Raw genomic sequence first — 27830 nt, forward strand, 5'->3', positions numbered from 1 at the left:
TTTGAATTTCAGAGGAACAACGAATCCTCTGTTAGTGCAAGTGCGTCCCACATATTGCATGGCCCAGACTTATACTAACAAATTATTCCTTGTTTATCTGAAACTCAAACTGAATGGAGCACCCTATAAGGACAGAGGAGCCTGGTGGGCTATAGTTCATATAGTTGCAGAGAGTTGGACGTGACTGAGCACACATTTACTTACTTATTTAATGTATTTATTGGGTTGCCCGAAAAGTTCGTTCTGTTTTTTTCATACACTCATACAGAAAACCTGAATGAACTTTTCTGGCCTACCTAATATTTATTTATCCCCGCCCCACCTTCTTCCCGCCCCTCCGACCGCCCCCAATCTAGCAGCCTTTCCCGGCTAGAGAAATTATTGCGGGTAGACCCTGCCTGGAGCAGGGCTAGACAGTGGCTGATACAGCCTGAACCAATGGAGACCTTTAATACACCAGGAGGATGAGGTGGGGGGCTGGCAGCCTAGCATTCCTCCCTCTCTATGCCGCCTGCCCTCCACCAGCTGTTGGCATTTCAAAGATGTTCTCAAGGAGAGGACAATTTTTAATCCAAATAAAACAATGAATTGGAAATAATACCAATACCATGGGGACTTCCATGATGGTCCCTGTAGCTAAGACTTGGCACTCTCAATGCCGGGGGGGCCTGGGTTCCATGCCTGGTCAGGAAACTAAGATCCCACATGTTGAAACTAAGACCTGGGGAAGCCAAGTAAAAAATAATAAAAAAAAATAACAACAAGACAACACAGTGCTTCCTGTGTGCTGGGCTCGGTTCCAGGAATTCCACGCATACCCACTTAATCCTCTCAAGGGAAGAAAAGTGAAAGTGAAAGTCGCTCAGCCTATCTGACTCTCTGCAACACAGAACACTGGGATTCTCCAGGCCAGAATACTGGAGCGGGTAGCCTTTCCCTTCTCCAGGGGATCTTCCCAACCCAGGGATAGAACCCAGGTCTCCCAAGTTGTAGGAGGATTCTTTGCCAGCTGAGTCACAAGGGAAGCCCAAGAAAACTGGAGTGGGTAGCCTATCACTTCTCCAGCGGTTCTGCCTGACGCAGGAATCAAAATGGGGTCTCCTACATTGCAGGTGGAGTCTTTACCGACTGAGCTACTAGGCAAGTCCCACAAGGGGAGAAGACTGTTTTTATTCTCAAAGCACAAATGGAATAATGGGGTCATAGGACCAGATTGGTGAAAAGGCTTTTAGGGTAATGGATGGGGGAAAGGAGGGCTTCCCTGGTGGCTTAGATGGTGAAGAATCCGCATGCCGATGCAGGAGACCTGGATTTAATCCCTGGGTCAGGAAGATCCCTTGGAGAAGGGAATGGCAACCCACTCCAGTATTCTTGCCTGGAGAATCCCATGGACAGAGGAGCCTGGTGGCCTACAGTCCACAGGTTTGCAAAGAGTTGGACATGACTGAGTAACTAACACACACACTTCAGGAAAAGGGCCACCACAGGTTCCCTCAAGTCTTATCTGGCTCTGTGTGCATTCAAATTGGGCCTTTGAGGGCTAGAAAACAGGTGTTTCAGGACTTCTCTTGGGGGGGGACAGTGGCCTGAGATGAAGACCCCACTGATGGGGGTTGGGGGGTGGGGGGCTGCTTTCCACTAGGATGGGAGGGAGGGAATGAGGAGAGAGCAGGTGCTTGCCTGTCTATGGCCTCTGCCCCCAGGGAGCTGGGCTGGCTGGAAAAGAACTGTAGTATCACGACCCTGGGAAGGGGTGTGTGTGTGCATGTACGTGTGCATGCAAGCTTGCACGTGTGTGTATGTGTGCGCCAGCGCCAGGGAAAGGGTCATGGGTGAACTGGTGTGTGGCTGGCACAGAGGCAAGGGGACCTTCCCCACAGAGCACGGCAGGAAGGAAACCTGTGGCAGGGAAGGAATTGAAACTCGTCACAAGATCAGGGCAAGTTGGCAGAAAGAAATCCCCCTGCACCCAGGGAGGCCTTGCTCAGCTCTCCCAGTAGTCTGCTCTCTCGATGGAGCTTGGGGTGGGGGTGCGCCTTCTGGGTCCCATTGCCGACATCCCTGGGGTTTCGGGTTTCTTGGGCAGCTTCTCAAACCAACCGCATCCCTCGGCAGAGGCACCCAGTGCCGGGCTGCTAGCCCTGGCGGCCTCCTCCCCTGGCTTGGCCGTGACTCCTTACACCTCCGTTTCCTGCCACAGAAGGCGAGAGGAACTGACCCTGTGCAAGTTCTAGAAGGAAGAGGGGTGAGTCAGGCCCCCTGGGCTGTGTGAGGAGCTGGGAGGCTGTGGCTTCTGTGGTCGCCGCGCCGGAGGAAAGCCCCATCCTGCGTGGTAGTAGCTCTGGAGGGCTGCCCTGCAGGGAGGGGCAGGCAGCCGGCTTGCTCAGGCCACGCCCCTTGTGCCCGGACCCACCCTGGACCAGCTGTGCCTGGGGAGCCGACAGGACTGGTCACTGCACTTCTCAGGTCTCTGTGGCACGAGGCCTCCGGCTGCAGGGAGACGGGAGGAGGGCGGCTCCCGAGCCAACGGCTGGAACACAGGGGTTCCTGGTCTCCTCAGGACGGGGCTGTGGCCGAGGATGTGCAGGGTGTTCCCTGCACAACCTTAGGGGGCAGCTGTTCTCATCCAGCAAAACCACACACACAGGCCGTTTGCTCACTCATTGGGTGGTGCCATGAGATATGTTAAATGTTGGGCTTCCCTGCTGGCTCAGTGGTAAAGAATCTGCCTGCCGATGCGGGAGACCCAGGTTTGATCCCTGGGTTGGAAAGATCCCTTGAAGAAGGGAATAGCAATCCACTCCAGTATTCTTGTCTGGAGAATTCCATGTACAGAGGAGCCTGACAGGCTATAGTCCATGGGTTCGGAAAGAGTCGGACACAACTTTATCGACTTACCAACTCAACAGTAACAGACCTTAGAGATGTAACAGACCTGGGCTGGGAGGTGGGGAGCAGGGAGAGTTAGGTCATCTCATCTAAAGCCATGGGGAGAGGGTGTTCTGAGCCTCTCTACCAAACCCTGGGAGGGGGTGAGTGACCCTTGTCTTCAACAAACGGGAGACAAGCTCCAAGCTTCAGAGACTCATCCTATAAATTTGAGTCTTCGGGATGGCAAGACTGGAATGTTCAGGAATGGCCCTGAGGGAGGTTTTGACAGTCCATCTCTTCACTCCCAGCTTTCCAGATCTGTGGGACTGGCTTACCACTGCTTGGGAGTGGTTCATCACATGGAATGGACCCTCCCCCACCCCCACCACCATCTAGCCTGTCAGGGTTTAAGAGGCAGGTGGTTCAGTAGTAAAGCATCTGCCTGCCAATGCAGGAGACCTGTGTTTGATCCCTGGGTTGGGAAGAACTCCTGGAGAAGAAAATGGCAACCCACTCCAGTTTTCTTGCCTGGGAAATCCCATGGACAGAGGAGCCCGGTGGGCTGTGATACATGGGGTCACAAAGAGCTGGACACGGCTGAGTGAGCACTCATGCAAGAGACTGAGAAAGTGATGCTAACTAGTCCAGAAACACCCGCCCACCAGGGTTTGGGAGAACAGGGCAGACAGCACCTGGGCTGGAATTCAGACGCTCTGAGCTGAAGGGAATCTCAGACCCTGGGATCCAGGCCCCCCCAACACTGACAGCTGCTTCTGGGGGCTGCCAGGAGTGGTGGAGGGTTACTTGATCCAGGCCGCACTCCTGCCCTTGACAACTTTATAATAGAGGATGATCAACCCTGTATTAGGGCCTTTCCTGTTGGCCCAGCAGTTAGGAATCCACCTTCCAACGCAGGGGGACTCAGGTGCCATCCCTGGTCGGGGAACGAGGATCCCGTGTGCGGAGGGGCAACTAAGCCCATGCCACAACTTCTGAGCCCAGGTGCCACAAGTAGAGAAAGCCCACATGCCGCAGGAAGACTCAGCACAGCCAAAATTTAAAAGAAAGAAAAGAAACTGCTTTAAAAAATGAAACAAAAACAAACAAAAACCCCACTGGACTAGTAACAAGCTAGGCCTTCGTGGGATGGCCTTTCCACTGCACAGGGTGCAGCCCCAGGAGACGCGTGCTCATCCCCCCAGTGGGCCCGGAGTCTCTCCGCCAGACTCGCTCTTCAGACTTCCCTACAGCAGGATCGGCGCTCCTGTGTGTCCTTGCTCCCACCTGCCTCGCCATTTGGGCCTCAGTGGACCCTCAGGTGTCCCCCTCTCTCTGGGAGGGAGCGCCCATTCAGGTTGGCTGGGGAAACCTCTAAACCTTGGCATGGGCCCCCCTCAGCCTCTGCTGGGACTCGTGGCCTCGTGGTGCCTGGCTCAGAGACGCGCCGTCACCCCAGGCTGGTGAGCTGCGTCTAACTGAGGCAGCCACCCTATTCCCCAGCCTCCGGCTGCCCTCCCTCTGCTCAGGGACGCCAGTGCTTCCCTGTCAGGGGACAGTGGCCCTGAAGGAAAGACAAAAATTGAACACCAGCCTAATAAGCGTCCCACTGAGTGCCCAGCTCAGGTCTGTAATTTGTCTGGCTCTGCGTGGGGCTGGCTGCCGTGAGCGGAGCGCTGATGCCTTTCTGATGAGATTAATGATGTCCTGGCGGTGGTGGGCGGGAGGCCTGAGCCTTTTATTTTTTTGTGCCGTTAAATGACATCCAGAGACTTCCACTCGGGAGCTGAAAAGCCCTCGTTCCATCACATCCAATTACTCCTGGAGAATATTTGCTGAGTAGCTGATCCTGCTGACTTGAGAGGCTCAGGGCAGAGGGGACCGCTGTGACTTTGGCGGGAGTGAGAGGGTGGGGATGTCAGGGGACTTTTCCAAGGTGGAGAGGAGAACCCCTGAGAGCTGGCAAGCGGAAGTGCAATTCCTAATTACCCAGTGAGGGGATCACCGGGCTCCTCCCTCCATCGTGCATTTGGGGGTGGGGGCTAGGTGTGGGTAAGGGACTGAGAAGAGGGGAGACTCCAAACTGTCCACTGAGCCCCCAGTTATCAATTACAGGGGCACAATGGTGATGGATGGCTGGCTGGAGTTCTGGGTGAAAGTTGGGGATTATCTGCGGTTTCCGGATGATCTGTTCAGTGCAGCTTGGGACGGCTGACGCTGGGCTTGACTGGGGTGTGTTCTGGAAGAGGGTGCCCGGGGCCTGTGGCGGTGGCAGGCGGTTCCGAGCCAGGGCGCCTGTCTGAGAGTTGCCCAGCATGGCCTCACCTGGGCCGCTGCCAGGCCCCCAGTCCTACCCGCTCTGCCAGGTGGGTAGGGCCCTTTGGAGGCAGAAGAGGGCTGCCTGACACAAGCCCACACAGTGACTCAGGTGCTGGGCCCCCGGGCTCCTGGGGCCTGGCCAGGTAAACCACCACGGAAGGTCATGGGGGGCGGGGAGGGCTGTTTTGCAGTGGGTTGTGTGCGTCTGTGTCTGTCTCTGCGTTTGGGCTGCTCCCCAGGCAGCACTCCCTCCGCTGCTGCTTGGCTTGCACTGGGTCTCCCCTCGCTGCCACCGGGCCTGGTGGATCCCCTGCCAGCCTTGGGCCCTCACCATGGAGGCTGCCCACTGCGGACGCTGCCTTGTGCCCTTGGCTCTGGGCTTTCAAACATTTCCCCACAGCACCCTTACCTCACTCACCGACAGAGCTCCACGGGCCTTCAGGTGCCACAGGCAAGACTTCAATGCCACGGTGTGGCAAGTCTCTGCCCGTCCCTCCTCTCTGACCCCTGTGGGTGGGTGGCTCGCCCAGAGGCAGCTCCATTCAGCCGCCTGTGCTGCTGGGGAGCAAGATTCTGGCTGTCTGGTCTGGAGCCCAGGGACCCTCCTCTGCTCCTCCCACCCTGTTCTGCAAGGGGAGGTCTCCCTGCAGGTGCCCCGGGCTCCCGTGGTCAGGCAGACCCAGCCTGGCATGGCCTGTCAGTCCTCCTGGTGCCATGGCACCGTTCTGGGCCCGTGCGTGGCCTTGGAGAGGCTCAAGGAGCCAGCTGTGGCAGAGGGGATTCCCCGGCTCACCCCGAGGCGCGTGAGGCTGGCTTGTGGCACCCCTGGGCAAGGTGCCTGAGGGGTGACCCGGCACAGACCACAGCTCCTAGAGCTGAAGTCTCCACGTGGTGCCGGGTCGCAGCCTTCCTCCAGAGGAGGGGTGTGTGGGGGCATCACCAAGGACACCCAGGGCAATGGATGGCTTTGCTCCCTCTCAGACCCCACACCAGGGCCCAGAAGTCTGGTGGTCTGGGTCGGGGGAGACGGAATGTGGGTGAACTGTTGCCAAGACTCTTGGCCCAGAAAGCAGAAGAAAATGATCTTGCTATGAACTGCAGACTCTTAGTCAAGCGAGCCACTCACCATTCTGGGCCCTGATTTCCTCCTCTGCCCTGGGGTTGGTCGGGGGCATGGTGGTCACTGTGTTGCCCACCCCACATGGTTGGGTGGTGGTGGAGGGGCAGGGCAGGCTGACAGAGCGGCGGGGACAGGGTGGGTGTGGACACCGAGATGGTCATTTGTGGGCACAGCGCTCACAGAAGCGGCTGTCTTAGCAGGTGTTAAAGGAAGTTGAACGTGAGGTGTGTTTGTGAACGTGGGGGTGTGAGAATGTGCAGATCCCGGTGTGTGTGTGTGTGTGTGTGTGTGTGTGCGTGAATGGTTATCCGTGGGTGTGTCTCCTGTGCAAACACACTCATTGATTCAAAGTCCACAGAGGCTGCACCCAGGGACAGGCGGCAAAAAGGGAACGTAAGACAGACCTGAGGTCTTTCTTCAAGGAAGAGACTAGAGAGTCTTGTAGTGGAAGTTGTTACTGTCCAGTCGCTCAGTCGTGTCTGACTCTTTGTGAGCCCATGGGCTGCAGCACACCAGACTTCCCTGTTCTCCACTGTCTTCTGGAGTTTGCTCAAATTCATGCCCATTGACTTGGTGATGCCATCCAATCATCTCATCCTCGGTTGCCCCCTTCTCCTTTTGCCTTCGATCTTTCCTGGCATCGGGTTTTTTTTTTTTTTTTCCCCCCCAATGAATCAACTCTTTACATCAGATGGCTCCAAGTATTGGAGCTTCAGCAACAGTTCTTCCAATTAATATTCAGGTTGATTTCCTTTATCATTGACTTGTTTGATCTTTGCAGTCTAGGGGGCTCTCAGGAGTGGTGGAAGTGGGAGCCGGCAAGAGGAAAATGTAAAAAATACAGAAGAGAGAAAAGCAGGTGACTGAGGACATACAACTAGGTGTTTTGTGAGCATGTGAGTGTGCAATAGGAGCAGGAGATGGCAGGGGTGGCACTGACAGGGGTGGCCTTCTCACTGACTGAGGGAAGGCAGGCCCCTGGTGGAAGTTGAGAGGCACCGTGGACTGGTGTCCTGAAGGCTTAAAGGCGGTCTCGCTGTAGGGGAAGGGGGAAGACGTTCTGCCCAGATTGGCAGGCAGAGGCAAATCCATTGCTAGGTGAGCTGGTGGGCAGGTGGACATGAGTGAAGAAGTGGGGGTTAATGGGTGCTCTGGCAGCATGTGGTCCAAAAGGGTGTGAAACAAGGTATCGAATGTGGGCCGTCTGCAGACAAGGCCTCTCAAAGCATTCAGTTGGTTCCTCTAGTACCTGGAAGTCCAGGGCCAAATCCAAGGCTGCCATGAGGACCATGTGCAGAGAAACCATCATGAAACCCAGATGAGCCCAGAGACCGGATTCTAGGCTTTGGGTGAGGAAGCTGGGGAGGGGGGGATGGAGATTAGACCTGGGGGAGGGGAGTTAGACTGGGAGGCCAAGGGGGCAAGTCCTGTGTCTTATAGACCCAAGATAACGCCAGTTCCAAATCTGAGAAGGTGAAGTGTGGCCTTTAGGACAAATGTCAGTGAAACTGGGTCAGCCCTTGTCAGAGGGCACCAGTTCAGGCTCTATCAACCTCAGCGTTCTCTTCCATTTAGGGTGTGGTCAAATGACAACCCACTCCAGTAGTCTTGCCTGGAGAACCCCGGGGATGGAGGAGACCGGCTGTGTCTATGGGGTCGTGAAAGTGTCGGACGTGACTCAGTGAATGAATAAGAAGAAAAACAAAAACAACAACAACAACATGATCAAGCGATGTGACCGTTGCCCTCCACTCTCTCCATGAGCTCCTAGTGTCTGCAGAGGTTCGCTGGGCGACTCCACACATCTGCAGCAGCAGGGGTGTACTCCTGTACCCACAGCACCCAGAATGGTGTCTCGAACACTCTGGACACTGGGCGTCACCTGCGTGGACTCAGAAGGCACTGCTGAATCATGATGTGGAAAGTGGCACTCGGAGGAGGGACCTGTTGAAAGGCAGGACTTCACACACTAGAAGCAAGGTGGGCCTGGATCCTCTTCCAGCAGTGGCCCTGGTGGCCCTGGATTTGATTAAAGGCCTCTGCCCAGAAGCCCATGGGACTGGCGGGGCGAGTCGTGCCCAGATTTGTCTGGTGAAACTGGCTGGTGGGAGAAGTTCCGTGAGCCAGCAGCAAATCTGTTGAGGGTCATTCAGGGGTAGACCAGCTAGACCAATCCCTTGTCTTGATCATGGAGATACTGAGGCCCAGGGAGGTGAGGTGGCTTGTCCAAGGTTGGACAGCAGGCATTTGGATGTTGAGATTTCCTGTCTCCTGACCCCTCGTATGTCATCCTGGGGTCACAAGGCAAAGAAGAATCCTGGAGAGGGTTGGGGCTCCTGACCCTGAACAATGCCACCTCCTCCACCAATCCTGACCCCCAAAATAGTCATATAAGTTCAAGGAGAGTTATCTCATGCTTTCTTCTCGTTAAATCCTGTCATTCACAACTAAGTCCCAGCGTGAGAGGCAACCCCAAAGCACCGAGTCAAGTTAACCATCCACTGTGGATGCGCTTCTACATTGGCTCTTGCATACTGACCTCTCCCCTCCAGCCTCTGGGTGCTGTTCCTGTCTGTTCATCCAGGAGTCACTTAACCAGGGTTGACCATGGCACACATACCCTGAGACTCCTCACCTCCCTCCATGGAAAGAAAACTAGATCAAAGTAAGCCCCAGGGCCTGTGCTCATGGGCAAGGCCCCTTGTCCTGGACTCCTGAGGGCTGGTCCAGCTTGGGGTGCCCAGAGACCCCCCGGCACTGTACAAATGTTTCAGAGACTGCCCTGCCTTGGGAAATGCACACAGGCGGCTTCTGCTTTTGCAGTCAGCCCTGGGTTTCTCCACGCCACACACCTCTAGGCCGCCAGTGGCCTCCTGTCCTCTCATTCGAGTCTGTGCTGCCCACCGCGCCGGCGCAGTCTTCTCTGAAGAGTGACTTCTGTTACTTTTCCCGTGGGCAATCTCCAGCAGTTCTCTATGGCCCTCACCAAAGTCTTGCCTGTGCTGGGCTTTGGAGACCCTCCATGACCTCCCACTTTCTCCTTGCATCACCATCACAGGGGGCCTCCTCACTTTTTATATTTAAAAAAATATTTATTTATTTATTTTTGGCTGTGCTGGGTCTTCGTTGCAGCTCAGGCTGTTCTCTAGCTGTGGGGAGTTGTAGGGAGCTCAGGCTTCTCATTGTGGCGGCTTCTCTTGTTGCAGAGTAAAACAAGATCCAGCATCTTGTTGCTCTAGGGCACACGGGTTTCAGTAGCTGTGGCTCCCAGGTTAGCTGTTCCACGGTACGTGGGATATTCCCGGACCAGGGATCAAACCCGTGTCCACACTGGCAAGTGGACTCCCAACCACTGGACCACCAGGGAAGCCCTTCTCACTTTAAAAAATAAGCTTTGCCTCTGTGGTTTCCCCAATCCAGAGCACCCTTTTCCCCTTCACTCAAGGATTCAAATCTCTTCCTTCTCCAGGGTCGGCCTACACTCGATCTCCTCCAAGCAGCCTCAGGAGATTGTGGATTTGAAGATCCAACCTTTTGTTTTCTAGATGAGGAAATCGAGGCCCAGAGACATTAGCTGACTTCCTGAGAAGTCAAATCACTAGGTAGAGACTAGAAATCAGTGTTTCCTCACCCTGCAGTAAAATACTTTTCACTCTTCCCAGATGAAGGTGTGTCGTCCTGGAGAGAAAGGGAACCTGGAAAGGGACAGGACTGTTCCTAAGTCCACTGGAGCTCCGGTTGTCCTTCAAGCCAGTAACACACAATTAAGTGCTTAATTATACGCTGCTCTGCATTGTTATTTGAGTGTTTCCAAAGGAGACTGTAAGCCCCTTGAGGGCAGGGAACTTTCCCTGTGCCCTGGATCGTGTTCCCTCCAAAGCCCTTAGCACAGGGCACGTGGAAGACATCACACGGTGGGACTGGAACCTGGGAACTTTCATCTGCCAGAATAATTTTACCGTCTCCATTGCTGGCAGCAAACAAAACAGCATATGGAAGCCAAAGAGACTCTGCCCAGCGGCAAGTCCGGTTCCAAAGTTTTCACAGAGATAGAAGGGGGGTGTCGGTGGGGGTGCACAAAAACCGTGGCTTTGGCAAAGATCCAAAGGGGATGAATAATGAGCTTCAGGCCCGAAGGGCTTGCAGTTTCATTGCCTGCTGCTGCTGTCATAGGAAAGGCACCGATGGCTCTGGAGGACAAGCTGTGTAAGGGGTGGCAAAGGTCTCTGGTGCGCGCACCTCTCTTCCTCCTTCGCCCCTTTCGCAGCTCCTCTGGGCATCGCCTAATGCTCCTCCTGCCTCCATCCCTCTCTCACCCTGGAAGAGCGCTTGGTCCGCTGGAGGCCCATTCAGGGAACTGTCTGAACATTGTCCTGTCCAGGCACCGGCCCCGAGACCCTGGTGTTTAACGTGGACCTCGAAGGCACTGTGTTACTTTATTCGACTCCCATGTCGCATAAACGCTGTAGGCTGAGGTGTTGGTTTCCAGCCCCCCTGAAAAACCGCAGTACCGGGACAGGGGGAAGGGACTTCGTGGTGAGACAGGGACCTAGGAACTGGAGAAGCTCATCTTGGCCCGGGCAAGAAACATTTTTCTTTATTTTTCTTTCCCTTCTCTCTTTGTATCCAAACTTGAAACCGTGTCTCTGGCAAAGCTGTTTGAACAGATTTACAGATTGGTGAGGTGCTGGGGGCGCCTGGGGAAGGTTCACCGGTGGAAAGGTTGTGCCAGCTCCACTTCCAGGGCAGCCTGGAGCCGCCCGTGATTGGCGGACCCTGCTCGGCACATCTGAAGGGCCCCACATGCCCCTCCTCTCCTCTGAGGCCCGAGGCAGGAGGCTTGTGACAGTACCTTCTCTGGCTTCCCAGTGGGTTGGATCACTGGGTGAGAGGAAATGGCTGACGACACCCACCCACCCACTCACCCTTCTGTCAGCCTGGGGGCTGTGCCCTTTGTCCTCCCAAGTTGGCATTTGTGCATTCCACATTCTCTTCCCTTCCCTAAAACGGGGTGTGAGACACATTATTTCGCACATTCCTGAAGAGAAATCTGAGGTTCAGAAAGGGGGCGTGGGCCTCACAGGGTCAGCGGGGTCGCCTGTGATGTCACATCTCAGCAGCCCTTTCAGGGCCTCAGTCCTGCTGGTAGGAGGACCAAGGCCAGGCAGGCTGGGCTAACCCCTGGGGAGCTGCGGGCTCCAGGTCCTCTGGAGAGTGCTGGGAGGGCTGCTCGGAGAAGCCAAAGAGGGGGCATGGCCAGGGATGTCTCTGCCCCACCAGTGAGACGGCACAGAGCAATTAACGACCGATGAAGACAGACCGGCAGGATGGCATTCCAGGGCCCTCTTGCCCAGATCAGACTCAATTACCGGGCATAATTATATGCAGAAGCGCTGTGGGGTAGCTGCCTGCACATGTCATTTGAAGCTACTGGGGGAGATGCTTCTTTCTTTGACTCTAGTTACCCCCTTTGGGATCCTGTCTTATAGACCCACCTACCCAACTAAAGCCTCCATCAGAGATGATGGAAATGGATTCTGGGGGAGACCATGTCTGATGTCAACATCTCTTTTAGGACACTCATCCTGGTTTATTCTCAAGAGACACCACACCCCTTGACTCTGGTCTCCAAGGTTCACGGACTTCCCCGGTGGCTCAGACGGTAAAGAATCTGCCTGCAAGTCAGGAGACCAGGGCTCGATCCCTGGGCCGGGAAGATCCCCTGGAGAAGGGAATGGCAACCCACTCCAGTATTCTTGCCTGGAGAATCCCATGGACAGAGGAGACTGGCAGGCTGTAGTTCATGGAGTTGCAAAGAGTCAGACATGACTGAGCGACCAACACTCTGAGGCTCATGGGTAGAGTTAAGGCCCCAACTTGCCCACAAATACTCAAACCATTCACTTCCACCCCAGGAGTCACCCCAGTTTTGAAGAATGGGAAGGTCTTACCTCGAGTTTTGTTTTCTTTGGGAGAGAGAGAGATGGTCCTTCCTTCCTGAAGATAGACAAAGAACTGGTAGCGATGTAAGCCGCTGTGTGCTGGTGGGGAGGGAGGCTGGTAGGCTATGGGAAGAAAAAGGAGAGAGGGTGGGCTCCACGTGCCCCAGGACACAGGGGCTCCTGGCTGCTCTGGGCAGGGGGCAAAGGGTCAGTCTTGGTCCTTTCCATGGTCCTCACTGACCCTCCTGGGGTCCCAGCTGTGGTGGTGGGGGTGGTCCACATACTGCAGACCACCAGGCTTTATCTTGGGCAGAATCTCATCTTCAGTCACTTCATTTAAGGAGCGCATTATTTGGGGTGGTGGGGGGAGGGGGAGGTGTGGGCAGGTTGAAGGTCTTGGGTGCTGGCTGGACTCTTGGGCCTTTCCGGACCAGTGGGTGTTGGTGTTGTCCCCTTTCCGCTTTGGTCTATCCTGATAGATTTCCTGCCTTAAGAGAAACCCCATCTTCCTCTGCGAGTGTGTTTGGCAGGGGATTTTTATTTATTTTCTCAGCATTTCCTTATGAACTCAATCCCCAAAGAAGTCAATTTCTTGGCTGGATCCGGAGGATCTGGAAGTGGTTACGGGGGTGGGTGGGACTCGGTTCAAAGGTTTGATCATGGAAGCTGTAGGATCTGGGTGCTTGGGGCACCGGGAGCTGACTCAGGCTCTTCCGGAGGAGAGTGCCCATCTCCCCTCCTTTTGCTCTTTGTGCGGGAGGCACTCTTTGTTGAGGGGCAGATGTGGAGTGGGGACATCTCTCATCCTTCCCCTAAGTTTATGCAGGGCCCCAGGGATTTTTTGGGTTGGACTTCTGCAGACTGTTCCAGCTGGGCCTCCTTCCAAGAGTGTGGTGCCTCTTTTCCCGCCCCTCTGCTCCCTTCATCTTTCTTTCCAAGGAACCTAGCATCTTCCGAGGGGTGGGTGGGGATGGAGTGTTTGCAAGGATGCTGCTGGTGGCATGGAGCATTGGTACATGATGGCCACCTCCCTCTCCTGATCATCAATTAGACAAGAATCACTTGCTTCTCGGAGTGGTGGGGGCGTTCCTCATGGTGCACTTCCGGCCTCTGGTGCGCTCACAGCCAGGGGAATTCCTGACTATTCATTCCTCCCTGGGTTTTTATATTGCAGAGCAGATGTGTGTGTGTGTGTGTGTGTGTGTGTGTGTGTGAACCCAGGGTCTGGCAGAAGTCATGTAAGTTGTGTGAACCAGGGTCTACCCTGGGGTGGGTGCAGGTTTTGCAGGAACTGGTGGGCATGTGTGCCCAGGCTATTTTGGAGGGTCTCTGCCAGTGTGTGCATGTGGGTAAATTGACATTTTTTTTTTTTTCTTAAACAAATATTACTGACCAGTGATGGATCTCAATGGTTCCGTTCAGCTGGGAATTTGTCCTAGGGGGAGACGGAAATGGAAGTGTTTCTCACTAGGGTGTTCTTGAAGAAACTCTCCCTCCAAAAGTAGAGCTGAGAGGCATGAGGAGGAAGGGAATGGGACACATTTGTTGAGCTGCATCTTGGGGCCAGGCCCCAGCTAGGTGCTTTCCCATGTTACTTAGTCACGAGTGTTAGTCACTCAGTTGTGTCCGACTCTGCGACCCCGTGGACTGTAGCCCGCCAGGTTCCTCTGTCCATGGGAATCTCCAGGCAGGAATACTGGAGTGGGTTGTCACATCCCCGGAATCCTCATCATGACTCGGGAAGGCGGGTATTATGGCCATTATTTAGATGAGGAAACTGGGGCTCTGAGTGATGAAGTCAGGCTGACAGTCGGTGGAGGAGCTGGGCTTTGAGTCCAGGCCTGTCTGGTGCCCGAGTCTGTGTTGCTTCACCAAACCATGAAACTCAGTTGGTTTTTTTCTTGCTCAACCCTTTGCCAGAGGCCAGCTCACCCCTGGAGCAGTTGCTTCAAGCTGAGTGGTGGGCCTGCCCTTGCTTGGGTGGATCCCAGAGGGAAAGGAGGCGGGGAGCTGGTGGTGAGGATGGGGGTGGGAAGAAGAGGGGATTGGAGAAAAGGACGGTCCATGCAGCTGCATAGAAGGGCTGGGAGAGAGCAGGGAGGGGACCAAGCCCATCTGGGGGGCAGTTCTGATTCTGGGTTCTGTCTCAGCAGAGCCCTGTAAGTTAATGTGGGCTCCATCTCTTACTGCTTGTGTGATACGGGGCAGGTGGGTCTATGCCTCAGTTTCCTCCTCTTTATAAAGGAGATGTTGTTGGCAGTGACCTTAAAGGACAATTGTGAAGATTAAATCAGAATGTCCAAATGAACTTGGGGATCAGTGCTTCCCACCCCGTGAAGCTGTATTGCTATGAAGCTTGTCATTGCCTTGGCTGGGGGGGGGGGGGGGGGGCTGGAGGGTGTCACTCACGCGATAACTCCTGGCCCTGAATCTTCCCTATCTTCATGTCGGTGCCCTGAAAATAAGAGACAGGCACGGGCAAGGGTTACTCAGGGCAGCGGAAGGCCACACCATCCACTCAGTCCCAGTGGGCTCTGCTGAGTTCTCGCTTTCTCTCTGACAGTGCAGGATGGGAAAGGAGGAAGCGGTCTGGCTGTCCTGGGGGATGCTACTGGGACAGGCTGTGGGGTTTAGAATGGTGCCTCAGGGGGTCTGGGAGAGACAGATCCAGACATTGTTGGGGATGACCTGCTGGCGAGGCACGGACCCCCTGATCTATGGAGAGCTTGAGAGGATCCTTCTGGAAGAGACATCCCCCTCACCCTCCGTGCCCCCAGGCTGAGCCCAGGATGCACCTCTCGGTCTGTGGGTCCGGTCAGATCGAGTGCCTGGGCTGACCATGCTCACTGCTTGCCCATCCTCTCGGGCTCTCTTTGGGACCTTCGGAATACTCGGCCAACGGCTGCCTGAGCAGCCAGCAGGGCAAGGGAGGGCTGGAGGAGGCTGGACCGCCTGATTCTGAGGCTCGAGGGGACTCAGTCCACCATGCTGGGTGGCTGGGGCAGCCTCAGTGTCCCCGTCCCTCCCCCTTTCCCTCCCCCTCCCCTCCCCTCAGTGTCTGTGAGATAATGAGGTGATCCCCGGCGGGCGCTAATTACTGTTTGTGCAGGGCTGGGAGGTGCTCAGATGAAAGGCGCCGGAGCTGGGCCCCTGGGTCTGTGCCCGGCTCGGGGCCCCGGGCCATGCCAGGGAGTCCTTCGGCCCCTAGGTGTGGGGTTTTATAGCCTTAATGATGGTGATTAGTGCGGCTCTTCACTGGTTCTGCCAACAGCTAACTGTGCCCCGGCCGCCTCTCCGCCCAGCCCTGCCCCTTACCCGTGAGAGGAGGTGGGTGGGTGGGGGGGCCGGGGAGCAGCAATATTCTCAGGTCTCTGCGGAGCTTCTCAGAGTCTGAGTGACCCAAACCCCAGTGTGGTTTCCTTTTGACGAAACTCAAGCCCCATTCCCCCATTCCAGACCTTCCATGCCCCTCCCGTTCTCCCCTCTAGGCTGCCGTTTGCCCAAGTGTGGGCCCTCCCTCCCCGCCCGCTGCTCCTCCATGTCCAGCTAGGTCCTACGGTAGGAAGAAGGAGCAGGAGACTGCAGAAGGATGGAGCCCCACTTTGAGCCCCCCTCCCACTGTTTCCTGATGTCTTTTGACGTCCTTGCCTTCCCCCTCACCCCATCTTGTTTGCTCAGTAGCGTCCAGGTAGCCTTCTAATTCAGCCCCTCAGATGGGCCCGAGTTCTGCTTACCCCTCTCCCCCAGTATCAGCCCAGGCCTTATCCAGGGCGGGCTTGAGACCCTGTTGTGGCCAGCAGCTGAGGTGCTGGGATGGCTGGATGTGTGGGGGAAGCGGAGGCCCCTCCCCTGGATACCCTTCTCTCTCCCAGGAGCGGCGGGGAGGACCTGAGGCCTTCCAGTCGCTCTGGCCAAATAGCTCCCTGGCCTCTAGTAGGACTGAGGGGTGGGTGCTGAGGCCAGGGAAGCCCAGCCCAGCCTGGCCTCCCCCTCGCTCCCAGCCTCCCCCTCATTCCTTCCCAAGTCAGCCCGGCCAGTGGTTTGTTTAAACAAAACAATAGCAACCTAGGCCGGCTGTTTCTTTTCAATTCCCCACAGGCTTGGGTCCCACCCAGAGTGATAAACAGGCCTCTCTCCTGGTGTGAGCACTGGGAGGGGGCGAGGGCGCGGTGGGCCCTGGGCCTGTGGGGTCAGAGCAGTGTGGAAAGTCTGATCGCAGCCTCCACGAGGGTGGGGAGGCCCTCCGTCCCCTCCCTTTCACTCTGGGGAGTCTTTTTCTCATCGGCCGGGGCCGGCTTGGCAAGGACACACGCAAACCCTTAGCAACACTGGCGGCCCTTCCTGCCTGCCTTCCCCTGCCCACTGCTCCCGAGACCGGCCGAGGCAGCTGCCAGGGGCCATGAGCAGATGGCACTGATGGCCTGAGAACCTAGAGGGTCTCCCTGGACCCTGTCCTGGGACAGATGCTGATCCTTGTTGGCAGGAAAAGCACCGTGGAAAGTTCAGAGAGAGGACCAGGCAGCAGGAGGGCCCCTGAGTGTGGTCAGCTCAAGTTGGGCTGGGAATTGGCTCAAGTTGGGCTGGGAATTGGCTAAGCTCCCCTTTGGCCATCCCCTTCCCTCACTGCTCTGTCCTTGGGGGCTTAAAGTTTCTACCACAGAACTAACACCTGGTGGGGGTCTTAGCAAACCAGATCCAAGGGTGAGCAAGTTGAGTCCCCAAAAGAGCTCAGACATGGCCAGCACCACATGAGTGATAAGCGAGCGAATGCCAGAATGTTCTAGGAGGAGGGAGCCTCAGAACTTGGACCTTGGACCCACAATACTTCTTCTAAGACACTGTGACAATCCCATTCCTTCTCTAGGAGGTGTTTTTGGGAACAGTGAAAAGCTTAGTTGCTCAGTCGTGTCTAACTCTTTGCGACCCTGTGGACTTTTGCCTGCCAGACTCCTCTGACTATGGGATTCTCCAGGCAAGGATGCTGACTTTGGTAGCCATTTCCTTCTCCAGGGGATCTTCCCAACCTAGAGACTGAACCCGGTTCTCCCGCAATGCAGGCAGATTCTTCACCATCTGAGCCACCCACCATTATGTATTTATTTTTTTTGGTCATACCCCTATGGCATGCAGGATCCTTGTTCCCTGACCAGGGACTGAACTGCATTGGAAGTGTGGAGTCTTAACCACTGGACCACCAGGGAAGTCCCAGGAAGACCATTATTAATGTATACAGATGTTACCTGGCTAGTGGAGAACAGGGAGGCCTGGAGTGCTGCAGTCCGTGGGGTCGCAAAGAATCGGACTTGACTGAGTGACTGAACACCATTACCTGGAGGACTGGGGCTCCTGTGGCAATGATTACGCACCCCCTCAGCACCACCCCCGTCCCGTGTGAAGACATGAACTCTCCTAAAGCATCATTGTGGCCTGCAGGGTCACCTTAGAAAGCTGGAAAGTCACCTTAGACAGCTGGAAAGCTCTGGAGATGGAGGAGACTTGGGAGAATTTTGAAGAGAAGAGGGAAATCTATTATTCAGAGGAGGCGGGGCTGAGGGAAGTACCCTGAGAGTGGCAACCAGCTCAGCACTTGAGGACCAGACCCCACACCTGTGTCTGAGCAGAGCGGAGCTTTGGCAGGAGAGCCTCGGGAGGGGAGGGGCTCCCTTCCATTCCCCACTACCCCACTCTCGGCCCCTGGGTGTGCTGCTCCTCCTTAAGACTGGCGCAGACAGAACTTCCTTTCCCTAACTACAGCTAAGACAGGTGGACATTTTCAAAAGGAACTTGTCTGAATGCTGATTCTTAAAAAGGAAATCATGACAGAAATTACACACAGCATGAAAACAGTTGGATTGCTAATCCTCAAGAACACTGAGAAGTCCGGGATGGGTTTCTGGGATTTCAGGATGGGAGCACCAGAGGCGCTTGGGAGGGTGTCCTGGGCCCTTCTAAGTCACAGGGACCCGGTGGCTTTGGGACAGCAACTCCTTTCCTTATCAGCATCCTCTGGAAATGCGGAACCCAACCCTCAGCATCCTCTTAGCGGGGGGAAGGGAGGAGGAGGTGGGAAATTGCTAAGTTGGACCCTTAAATGCTCGGGATGTAAGACAGTCTCCCCTCTTTCTTAGACTCTGGTGCTTGATGTGTGCATATGTGCATCCATGTGTGTGTAAATGTATATGTGTGTGCATGAAGGGTGTGTACAGAGCTGGCTGGCATACAAACTGACACATACTATCCTAATCAGAGAGAAGAAGCTCAACTCTGTGGACCCTTTGGAGGAATTTCCTGGTTTATAGAACATGAGACTTTCCTTCCAGCTCTCTCCCACCTCAGAACCCATTGTGTGTTGTTGAGCTGATGTGAGATGTTTAAGAAGAGCTGGGGCTCGACAGGGAGTTGCAGCAGCCTCATTTCACGGACCAGGGTGATGCAGGCTGTCTCAGCCAGGTTGTTGTTCTGACCGGGGCTTGTCTCAGGGCAAGTAAAGAACACAGTGCTGGGCTTTCCTGGTGGCTCAGAGGTAAAGAATCCACCTTGCGAATGCAGGAGACACGGGTTCGGTCCTTGATCCGGGAAGATCCCAGATGCCGTGGAGCAACTCAGCCTGTGCACCACAACTCTGAGCCTGTGCTCTGGGGCCGGGGAGCCACAATTACTGAGCCCATGCCCTAGAGCGCGTGCTCTGCAACAAGAGAAGCCCCTGCGGTGAGAAGCCCGAGTACCGCAACTACGGAGTAGCCCCTGCTCGCCACAACCAGAGAAAAGCCTGAGCGGCAACGGAGACCCAGCACAGCCTAAATAAATAAATAAAATTATTAAAAAAAAAGACAAACACAGTGCTGGAAGCTGATAGCTGCCCCCCAATCCCATCTTACATGTGTCATGAGCTTTTAGTAGTTATTCTCCAGGATACTGTCCAATCAACGGATCTGACAGCAGCTCTTTCATGGGAAGGGCAGAGATTGGTCTCCACATTTGGCTGGAGAGAAACCCAGAGGAGCTTCAGCTTCTCGAGGGCAAGGGCTGTACCCTTTCCATCTTTGTAGCTCTCAAGATGCTTGGCACACAGGAGGGGTGTTAGGTGTTCTCAGTGCCCTGGCCCATGCCCTGGCTCACTGGCTCCACCTTCAACCTGTTTCTCCTGGTCCCAGGGCCAGCACCAGCCTGCAGAGCGTGCTTCACCCTCAGCCCCCATGCATCAGGGCAGATGTGCTGGGGTGTTAAAGTCCCCTGGCAACAGCTCTTAACCAGTGACTGATGGGAATTGGTGTATAAGTGCTCCGGGAATCCACAGTGGAACTTGCGTCTCACGAACCTTCCGTTTCCTGTCTTACCCGCTGCCTCATTAGTGCTCTCTCGTGTCCCCAGCAAGAAAAACTACTTGTGCTAAAACACTTGTCTCAGGCTCTGCTTCTGGGGGACCCCGAGCTAAGACAGCTTTAAGGGTCTAATAGACACTTGGAGATGCATGAAGGCTTTGTCTTCAGAGGTGGCTGACTTTTAAAAAAAATTTTATTTACTTATTTTTGGTGGTGTCGAGTCTTAGCTGTGGTATGCCATCTGAGGGAGTGCAGGCTTAGTTGCCTGGTGGCCTGTGGGATCTTGGTTCCCTGACCAGGAATCGAACCTTCGTCCCTTGCATGGAAAAGCAGAGTCTTAACCACCGGACTACCAGGGAAGCCCCTCGGTCCTAGCCTCTTCTGATGAGACCACACTGCTACTGTCTGGACCTGGGTCCTTCTGCCTTCCCAGGCCAGGCCCCAGAGTTCCCTGACAGAACTGGTTCCCGACATACTGTGTATGTGCTAAGTCACTTTAGTCGTGTCTGATTCTTGCATTACCGTGGACTGGAGCCTGCCAGGCTCCTCTGTCCATGGGATTTCCCAGGTAAGAATACTGAAGTGGGTTGCCATTTCCTCCCACAGGGGATTTTCCCAAGGCAAGGATGGGACCCTGAAATAGTAAACCCTTCGAAAGCCAAAAACAGGTAAGCCATCCAGATGAAAGTCACCTCAGTCCTTTATTTCTTGTCCCCTTGGGTACAGCCAGACAGCTACATTCCCTGAGAATGGAGGGCCCAGAGATGCCCCCTTCCCCAGCCGGGGGAACCCCTTAGGTAAGGGCTCTGTGAGGCATGGTGGCCAGATTTGGGGAGTGAGGTCTGGAAGGTGGGGCAGGGGCCTGGTTCAGCGCTGCTCTCAGAAGGGAAGCTGGTCCCATTTCCTCACTTCCCTTCAATGACCTCCAGGCAACCAACTGCCCACCCAACTGGGCATCCATGGAGGCCCCAGGTACTTGGGCTTGCTGAACCCTTGAGCAGAGGGTCCTCGGCACGTTTCTGAGAAGACGATTTAATCTTTTCACCCACCTCTTCCTATCAGGGCGGGAGGATGCACATCTCGATTTAATCTTTTCACCCACCTCTTCCCATCAGGGCGGGAGGATGCACTTCTCCCGCCTGGCTTCAAACCTCCGTCAGAGTGGGAAGTTTTACTTTGTGATCTCTGGGTCGGAGGGTGGGGTGCCCATCGAGAGAGTCCTGAACTTGAAAGGTGAGGTATAGAAGGGTGTCACGCAGAGGAGGGAGGGCAGAGGGAGAAGTGAGCAAGTCCGAGCACTTGTGGGGGGCGGCGGGGGGATGGAAAAGAAGGGAAAATAAGACAGAGCTCCAGGCTCTGACACTGGTGCTGAGCGAGACGCTCCTTGCTGTCTGCGCAGCTGCCTGCAAGTTGCCAAGTGGCAAAGGAACTAAGAAAAGGCACGAGATTGGAAAGTACTACCCAGCAATCTACAGATTCTGCAGTCCACGAGGGGTGAGTGAGTGCAAGGCACTGCCAGCTCCTGGTATCCGAGGTCCCCCAGGGCTGCGGCTGCCAGGCCTCCTAACAACCGCCTGGAGAGGACCCAGCCAGGGAGACTGTGCCTACTCCAAGGGGAAGCCTGCGATCCATTAATCCTGTGGCCTGCTTTTTTGCCCTGGGGCTGGGAAAAGGCGGGCTGGCCATTGAGGCGGGAGGAGTGGAATCCGTGGGAAGTGGGAAGAAGGGAGCACAGACCTGAGCCCTCCAGGGATCTGAGTGCTTACAGACTCGAGGGTGTAGGATGGCCAATTTTTCTTTGCATCAGTTTCCCTCAAGAAGTGTCAGCATCAAGGACCTGATAGGCTTCCTTCTGGCATCTTCCAGGATAGGGCGGTTGCATGGCGAATTTCATCATTAGAAAATGCCCACGGGTGGCCAGCAAATTCTGGTATATCACACCAGCTGGCAACAGGACCCTTGGGTTTCGATTTCTAGTTTGGCTTCAAATCTGGAGTCAGTTACTTCCCTGCGTCTCCAGATGCCAAAATGGGTTGGGGCGAGGTGGGGTGTGGCTGGTGTGCTTCTTGGAGCAAGCAGTTACCCAGATGGGAGGGACTTCACCTCTCTCCACGTCTCTGGGTTAAAAGGCAAGATTTCCCAAGGCCAGGGTCAAGGTTGCTTGGGTCTAACAAGTACAGGTTGTCCAAGCCTTTTGTTCCAGGTTACGAGGAGGTGCACATGGTTCCCAAAGAAGCCACACTGTCTAGCAGCTGTGTGTATGTGACAGTATTGAGCATAGAGTTGGCCCCAAGGGATGCTGGCTGGGGAGATGGGTAGATTCAATGAATGAGAAGGCCTGTGAAATAGGAATTAAGACACATTTTATGGTATTGAGGAATACATGATCTAGTGGGGGCAGACATACTGTCAAAGAAATAACTGTATTGTACATCTAAATAATTGCAGTCTACAGGAAATCCTGGAGGAGGATAGAAGAAGGAAATTGCAACTGCTTGGGGTTAGCGATCAGGGAAAGCTATTGAAAGGAGGCTGTACTCCATCTGGGCTTTGAAGGGTGTGTAGGAGTACTCCAATTTTCTATTGGGCTGGATAGGGGAAGGAAAGAGCATTTTAAGTTGAGGAAGTTGCATAAGCAATGCATAAATATGTAAACAAGGCATGAAAAGAACAGGTGGGTCTGGAAGAAGCTCAAGTTAAGGCTTGAAATGTAGGCTGGGGTTAAGCTTCAATGACTGGCAATGCTTCTGATATGTGAGAATCGAAGCCATCAGCAACCCAAACTTTGGGTCCACAGAACCCAGGCAAGACTTTTTCTGTTTTCCACATGCTCAGCAACTGTGTCCCAGGAGCCTCATTGAAATGGGCTGGTCAGCTGCCTCTCTGGTCAAGAAAGTATCTGGGTGGGACTAGGCTTTAGGATATGGCCCGCATGGCAGGTCAGATCTGGATGGAGCTGAACCCCGTGACCACAGCCTCACTCAGAGCAGCTGGGTATCGGACCCTCGCACTCCAGTCCATCCCTGTTGCAGACTGTTACTTTTTCAGTTTTAGGTCATGAAAGTATAGTATGTTCATTACAGAAAAAATTTAAAACTCAGAAAAAAAAAAAACTAGAGAGAGAAAGAATCCCCAGGACCACTCTGCATAGAGACAATGGCCCTGAGAACATTAGGGCCCTCTTCTTTGCATTTGGGTCCCAAAGCTTCTTGTTACACAAGCGTCAGCTTTGAGCCTTTTATCCCTTCTGGGGTCGGCATTGACTGGATGCCCACCTTCTTGGGGAAACTTTCCCTAGTTGCTCTGAGTCTCTGAAGCTCAGAGACTGGTTTGGACCTCAGGAGACGGTGGACTGCCCCCCTCTTTGACCCTGGCCTGCTACAGGTCACCCATTCTCTGGATGTAGCATCAAGGTAGGGTTAGGAGGAGAATGGGAAGGAAAAAAGGAGTAAAGAACTCAATGTAGGGTCTCATTAAACCTGTCCCACTTAGAAACAGTCAAGAAATATTAAGATAGATTGAGAGCAAATATCATGAGTTGATAGCTAAATATAATTATTATGCATCAGTGTCAGCTTAGGCTAAAGACTGCCATTTCCAGACACATGGCACAAACGCAGAAGCTTTTGGTACCAAAAACAGGTTGCTGGAACGCTTCATTTATTTGAACTTATGTAGGGAATTGGGTATTTTTCATAAGAACATTTCCCTGATCTCTCAGATCTTATATTTTTAGCTCCCCAACTCCTTTCATTTTAACTATTATATCTTGGATAGTGATCTTATTAAAACACTAGTTCTCGTGTTCTTCAACACACACACACACACACACACACACACACATACACACACACGGAGAACACCTACTGTAATTTTAAACACCATGGTGGTATACTCACAGTGAGTAACCAATTTTGCACCTTGCAACAACACAAGACTGCAATGTTCAAAAACAAATACAAAGAACGGGCCATTCAGCCTTCCGCCTGCTCCAGCCTCCTCCAGGTCCAGTAACTTAATATAGACGTCATGGTCAGTACAGAAAGACATGGAACCACCTCCTGTGGAGCACCTACAATGAGGCAGGCATTTTGCCAGCATCTTGGCACAAGTTGGCTCACTCCGGTCCCTGCTTTGCAGCCCATTTGCTGCTAAGGAGACCACCCCCTACCACCGGGAGAATGGAAGTCCTCAATCCTGCTGAGAGAGCCGAGCTTCGCGGTCTAGTGTCTGGCACTGCAAGAACCAGGGATTTGGTGCCGTGGGGTTAAAACACGGATCAGTGACTGAGCTGTTAACACAGCCGTTCCAAAGGGCAACCTGGGCTCTGGTCCAATGTCATTACCTATTAGCCGCATGACTTTGAGCAAGACACTTAATTTCCCAGCGTCTTAGCCTCCATACCTGTAAAGTGGTGACGATAATGATACCTGCCCTGGTTTCCTCACAGGCTCGTGAAGATGAAATTAGGAAACGGGGTAGCATGAGATCCCGTGCTGCCATCTGAGTGTAAGGGTCATGACGGGCCCCCTTTCCCCGGGGTTCAGCGGGGAAGGAGAGGGCCGCGTTGCTGCTGCCCAGGCTGAGCGGGGAAGGGACACTGCCCCCAGCTGCCGCTTGCTCAGAACCCATCCCACTGGCTCTCTTTTGCTGTGATCGGCTTAGGAAGCCTCCCGGCAGGGTCAGCCTCATGAGGCTAATGGTGCACCGTGGGCTTGGAGATTACTCAGCTGTGAATGTGGGGCCTGTCCCGCTGGGCCGGCACTCGCCCGGCTGTGCAGAGCGCGTGGCGCATGATGTTTATTAATATGCCTTGATGAGGAGCATTAGTGTCTACTAATGACACCATCTGAGCCTGGAGTCCCTTCTCCTGTTCCTCTCTCTTCCCCTTCCCGTGGAGACACACACCCACTCACACAGAGTTGCCGGGCCCGGAGGACGGACAGAAGGCCCAGTTGTCTCCCACACCCTGGGAAGGCAGAGGCTGGGATGGGGGTCCAGTCACAGGGGTCAGACAGAAGATTCAGGATAGGGGAGGAAGTAGGGTGCTGCTGGCTCAGGGGCCAGGTGGGAATCTGGCCAGAAAGTGCTTGGTGATGGGAGCAAGGGAAACAAAACAGTGGCAAGACTTTTCCAAAACTGGTGGGAAGGATGGAGAGCGGCAAGGGTGAGACAGGAGAGGATGGGAGGGGGGCTGGCCCTGGCTGGGAGCAGGAGGGAGGGCGGCTAGAGTGCGGGGGGTGGAAGGAGGGGTGAGAGCCCGAGGAGGGGGATCTGTGAGTTATGTTTACTCAGCCACACACATCCACAGCCCCCACTGATGCACACACACTCACACACACATGTGCACTTGTATGCATATGTATACATGCTCACACAGCATTCAACTCACACACACACTTGTGTACATTCAATCACACATGCCCTCACGTGCTCACATATACATGTGTTCAGTCACACACATGCCGGCACACACAAATGACATGCTTATTCAATACACACTCACATACATCCCCCCACTTCCACACATTCACACATGCCCACACACAACACCCTCAGATACACTCACTCACGCTCACATATACACGGTCATACACATAGAGCCCTCCACCTTGCACACTTATCCAACACGTATATACACATAATGCACACACACTCACACATGCTTATACATGTACACACTCACACATATACACTTAATACACATTCACACACACACACACATGCACATTTGCAAGGCACTCATACACACACAGACAGCGCTTCCACACACTCCCTCTCCCAGGCAGCCTCTCACTGTGGGTATGTCAGGGGTGGAACATGAAGGGAGCATCAGAGTGGGGGGCGTTTGGGGAGGGGGCCAGTGGCGGTGAGGCAACAGTATGGACCGTGGGACTAGGAGAAGCGGGGTGTGGGAATCTCCAGGCCTTTGGCAGGAGACCAGGACTGAGAGATGACTGATTAGGACTGAGGCCTGTGAGTAAGAACTGAGCTGTTTTCTGTTACTCTCCAGAGTCTGAGGGCCAGAGGGGTGGGGACACAGGAAGGAAGAGGGGCTGGGGCAGGAGAGGGGGTCAGCTAAGAGTGGGGCATGTCCCGCCTCTGCCCCTGCCCTCCTGCCTGTTGTGGTGGGATGCGGCCCGGCTGGCCTGCCGTCTGTAGCAGGAGAACAATTAGGAAACACTGTAGTTAATCCTGAAACAAACAGGGCTTGAGAAACTGCAGCAAGCTCGAGGGGAGGAAGCTGTAGGGCTACCTCCTCAGGCCAGCCCTTATCAAGCGCATCTCTAATCTCCAGCATCTAGTCTTTCTGGCTGGGTGGCTGCAACCCCAGGAGAGGGATTGGGGAGACCAGTACGGAGGAAGAGGCGACCTGCCCAGACCTTTTCTCCCCAACCCCAGTTGGGCAGAGGGAGTCCAGCAACCCCCTAACTGCCCCCTGGCCTGGGCAGGAGTGCTCCAGGGCTTGTGAGTGGTCAGGGGGAGCACCGGTGTCCCGAACACTCCCTGGGTGGTTGTGAGAGCTGCGTGGCAGCTCCCCCAGGTTCACTGGGTAGGGATCACCGACGGCCAAGGAGGCTTCTCATAGCATCTGGATCCTGGCCTTCCTGCCCCTTCCATCTCCTCTCCTTTTGCCTATGTCTCCCCCCCCCCCCCCCCGACTGTTCTGCTCTCTACCACCAACCAGGAAACAGCCAGCTGTCTCTGGGCTCTTCTGTCCTGGCCATGGACCAGCTCTGGGATGCGGTTGTCCTAGAACCCAGGCCCCAGAGGCTGGTGGGTCCTCAGTCAGGCTTCGGGGCTCAGCTGTGTCCCCATCCTTTGCCCTATTTTCAGTCCCACACTTGGCTTCAGAAGAAAGATAAGGCTTTGCCTATACTCTGGGGTCTCTCTCTCCTTCTCCACCAAGGGGCCCAGGCCCAGGGCTGCCTTGTGAAAAGGAAGGGAGGAAGGAAGGAGAAAAGAAAAGAGAGAGAGGGAAGGGAGGAAGAAGAGAGGGACTTTCTGGAAGGAAGCTCGGGGATCAAGACGTTTGAGAGAGAAAAGATGCCGGCAAGGTATGGAGGCTCCGAGAAACCCCGGACTCCTTAGAGAGGGTGACAATAAGCAGAAACAGTCTGTCTCATTCAAGTCACATCTTGCTCTTTTCAGAGGGACTGACGGTGAACTTAGCCCCTGGCCCCTGACCCCTCGCTGCTCAGCGAGGCAGCAGCATCGCATGGGAACTTGTGAGAAACGCGGGATTTGGGGCCCCACCCCAGACATGGTGGGAATCAGGATCTTTCTTTTAACAAGAACTTGCGGCGATTCGCGTGCACCCTCGTCTGAGAAGCGCTGCCCCGGAGGCCTGCTGCCAGGGCCCCGCGTCTCTGGACTGGGAGCGCGGGGTCCCAATCAGAGCTGTGGTGGCAGCAGGGGTGACGTGAGCCCTTGTTCCTGACAGCGGCCCCTTTGCGGTCTCTTCCAGGCTCAGGAGCACCCCCCAGGGGAGGGGATCATACTTCCCAGGGCAGGACCGGCCTGACCTTCAGGTGCCGAGGTGACCCCAGCTCTCAAGGCAGACTATTTGGACTGGTTGGGCTCCCGAGTGGTCGTAGGAGGTAGAGAGGGGCTGGGGCCCGGCCAGCACTGGGAGACACGAGGCCTGGTAAGCACCCCCTTCTTCCCTGCACCCCTGCTTGGAGCCATGAAAAGCAGACCCAGTTGCTGAGTCTTGGTGTCACTCACTATTCGGAACCTTTGAGTTTATGGCCTCGGGCAAGACAGCCCCTCCTGCTGGAGGGGACCCTGAGGAGCCACATCGGGGTGCACTGTTTGCTAGGTGCTCCCCAGGGTGTTGGATACACACCCACTGGTGCTTCCTTCTTCCCATCCTGCTCCCCACTCCCAACCCTATTTGAGGAGGGGGGAATGTTTATTCCCGAGGTGCTTATTTATTCATTATTATGTTTTTGGCCGTGAGGCTTGTTGGATCTTAGTTCCCCCACTAGGGATAGAACCTGGACCCTTGGCGGTGAAATCGCAGAGTCCTAACTGCTGGACTGCCAGGAAAGTCCATCTCCAGGTGTTTAGTAATCTCTGGGGAGGGAGGAGGCAAGAGAGCACTGTTCATGGACTTTCCTGGTGGTCTGGTGCTTAAGAATCCGCCTGACAGTGCAAGGGACGTAGGTTTGATCCATGTCTGGGGATATTCCACATTCCGTGTGGCAACCAAGCTCATGCGCCATAACTACTGGCCCCACGTGCTCTAGAAGCCTT

The 27830-nt window shown here is 54.7% G+C and overlaps 1 protein-coding gene across 2 annotated transcripts in view; it reads right to left on the reverse strand.

Annotated features, from left to right (window-relative positions):
* Window positions 1-27830, reverse strand: part of PEBP4 (phosphatidylethanolamine binding protein 4) — a 261347-nt gene that overhangs the window by 1230 nt on the left and 232287 nt on the right. Inside the window, exons 5-6 of one of the 2 annotated variants that reach the window (XM_065946620.1) lie at window positions 14659-14704; window positions 12259-12372 (exon numbers count right to left, since the gene is read on the reverse strand). In XM_065946620.1, coding sequence (XP_065802692.1) covers window positions 12259-12372; window positions 14659-14704 — 160 coding nt within the window. The remainder of the gene's footprint in view (window positions 1-12258; window positions 12373-14658; window positions 14705-27830) is intronic. The other variant, XM_065946621.1, reaches the window with a different exon arrangement.

The sequence above is a fragment of the Muntiacus reevesi genome, chromosome 10 (assembly GCF_963930625.1).
Source record: "Muntiacus reevesi chromosome 10, mMunRee1.1, whole genome shotgun sequence".
Lineage (NCBI taxonomy): Eukaryota > Metazoa > Chordata > Mammalia > Artiodactyla > Cervidae > Muntiacus > Muntiacus reevesi.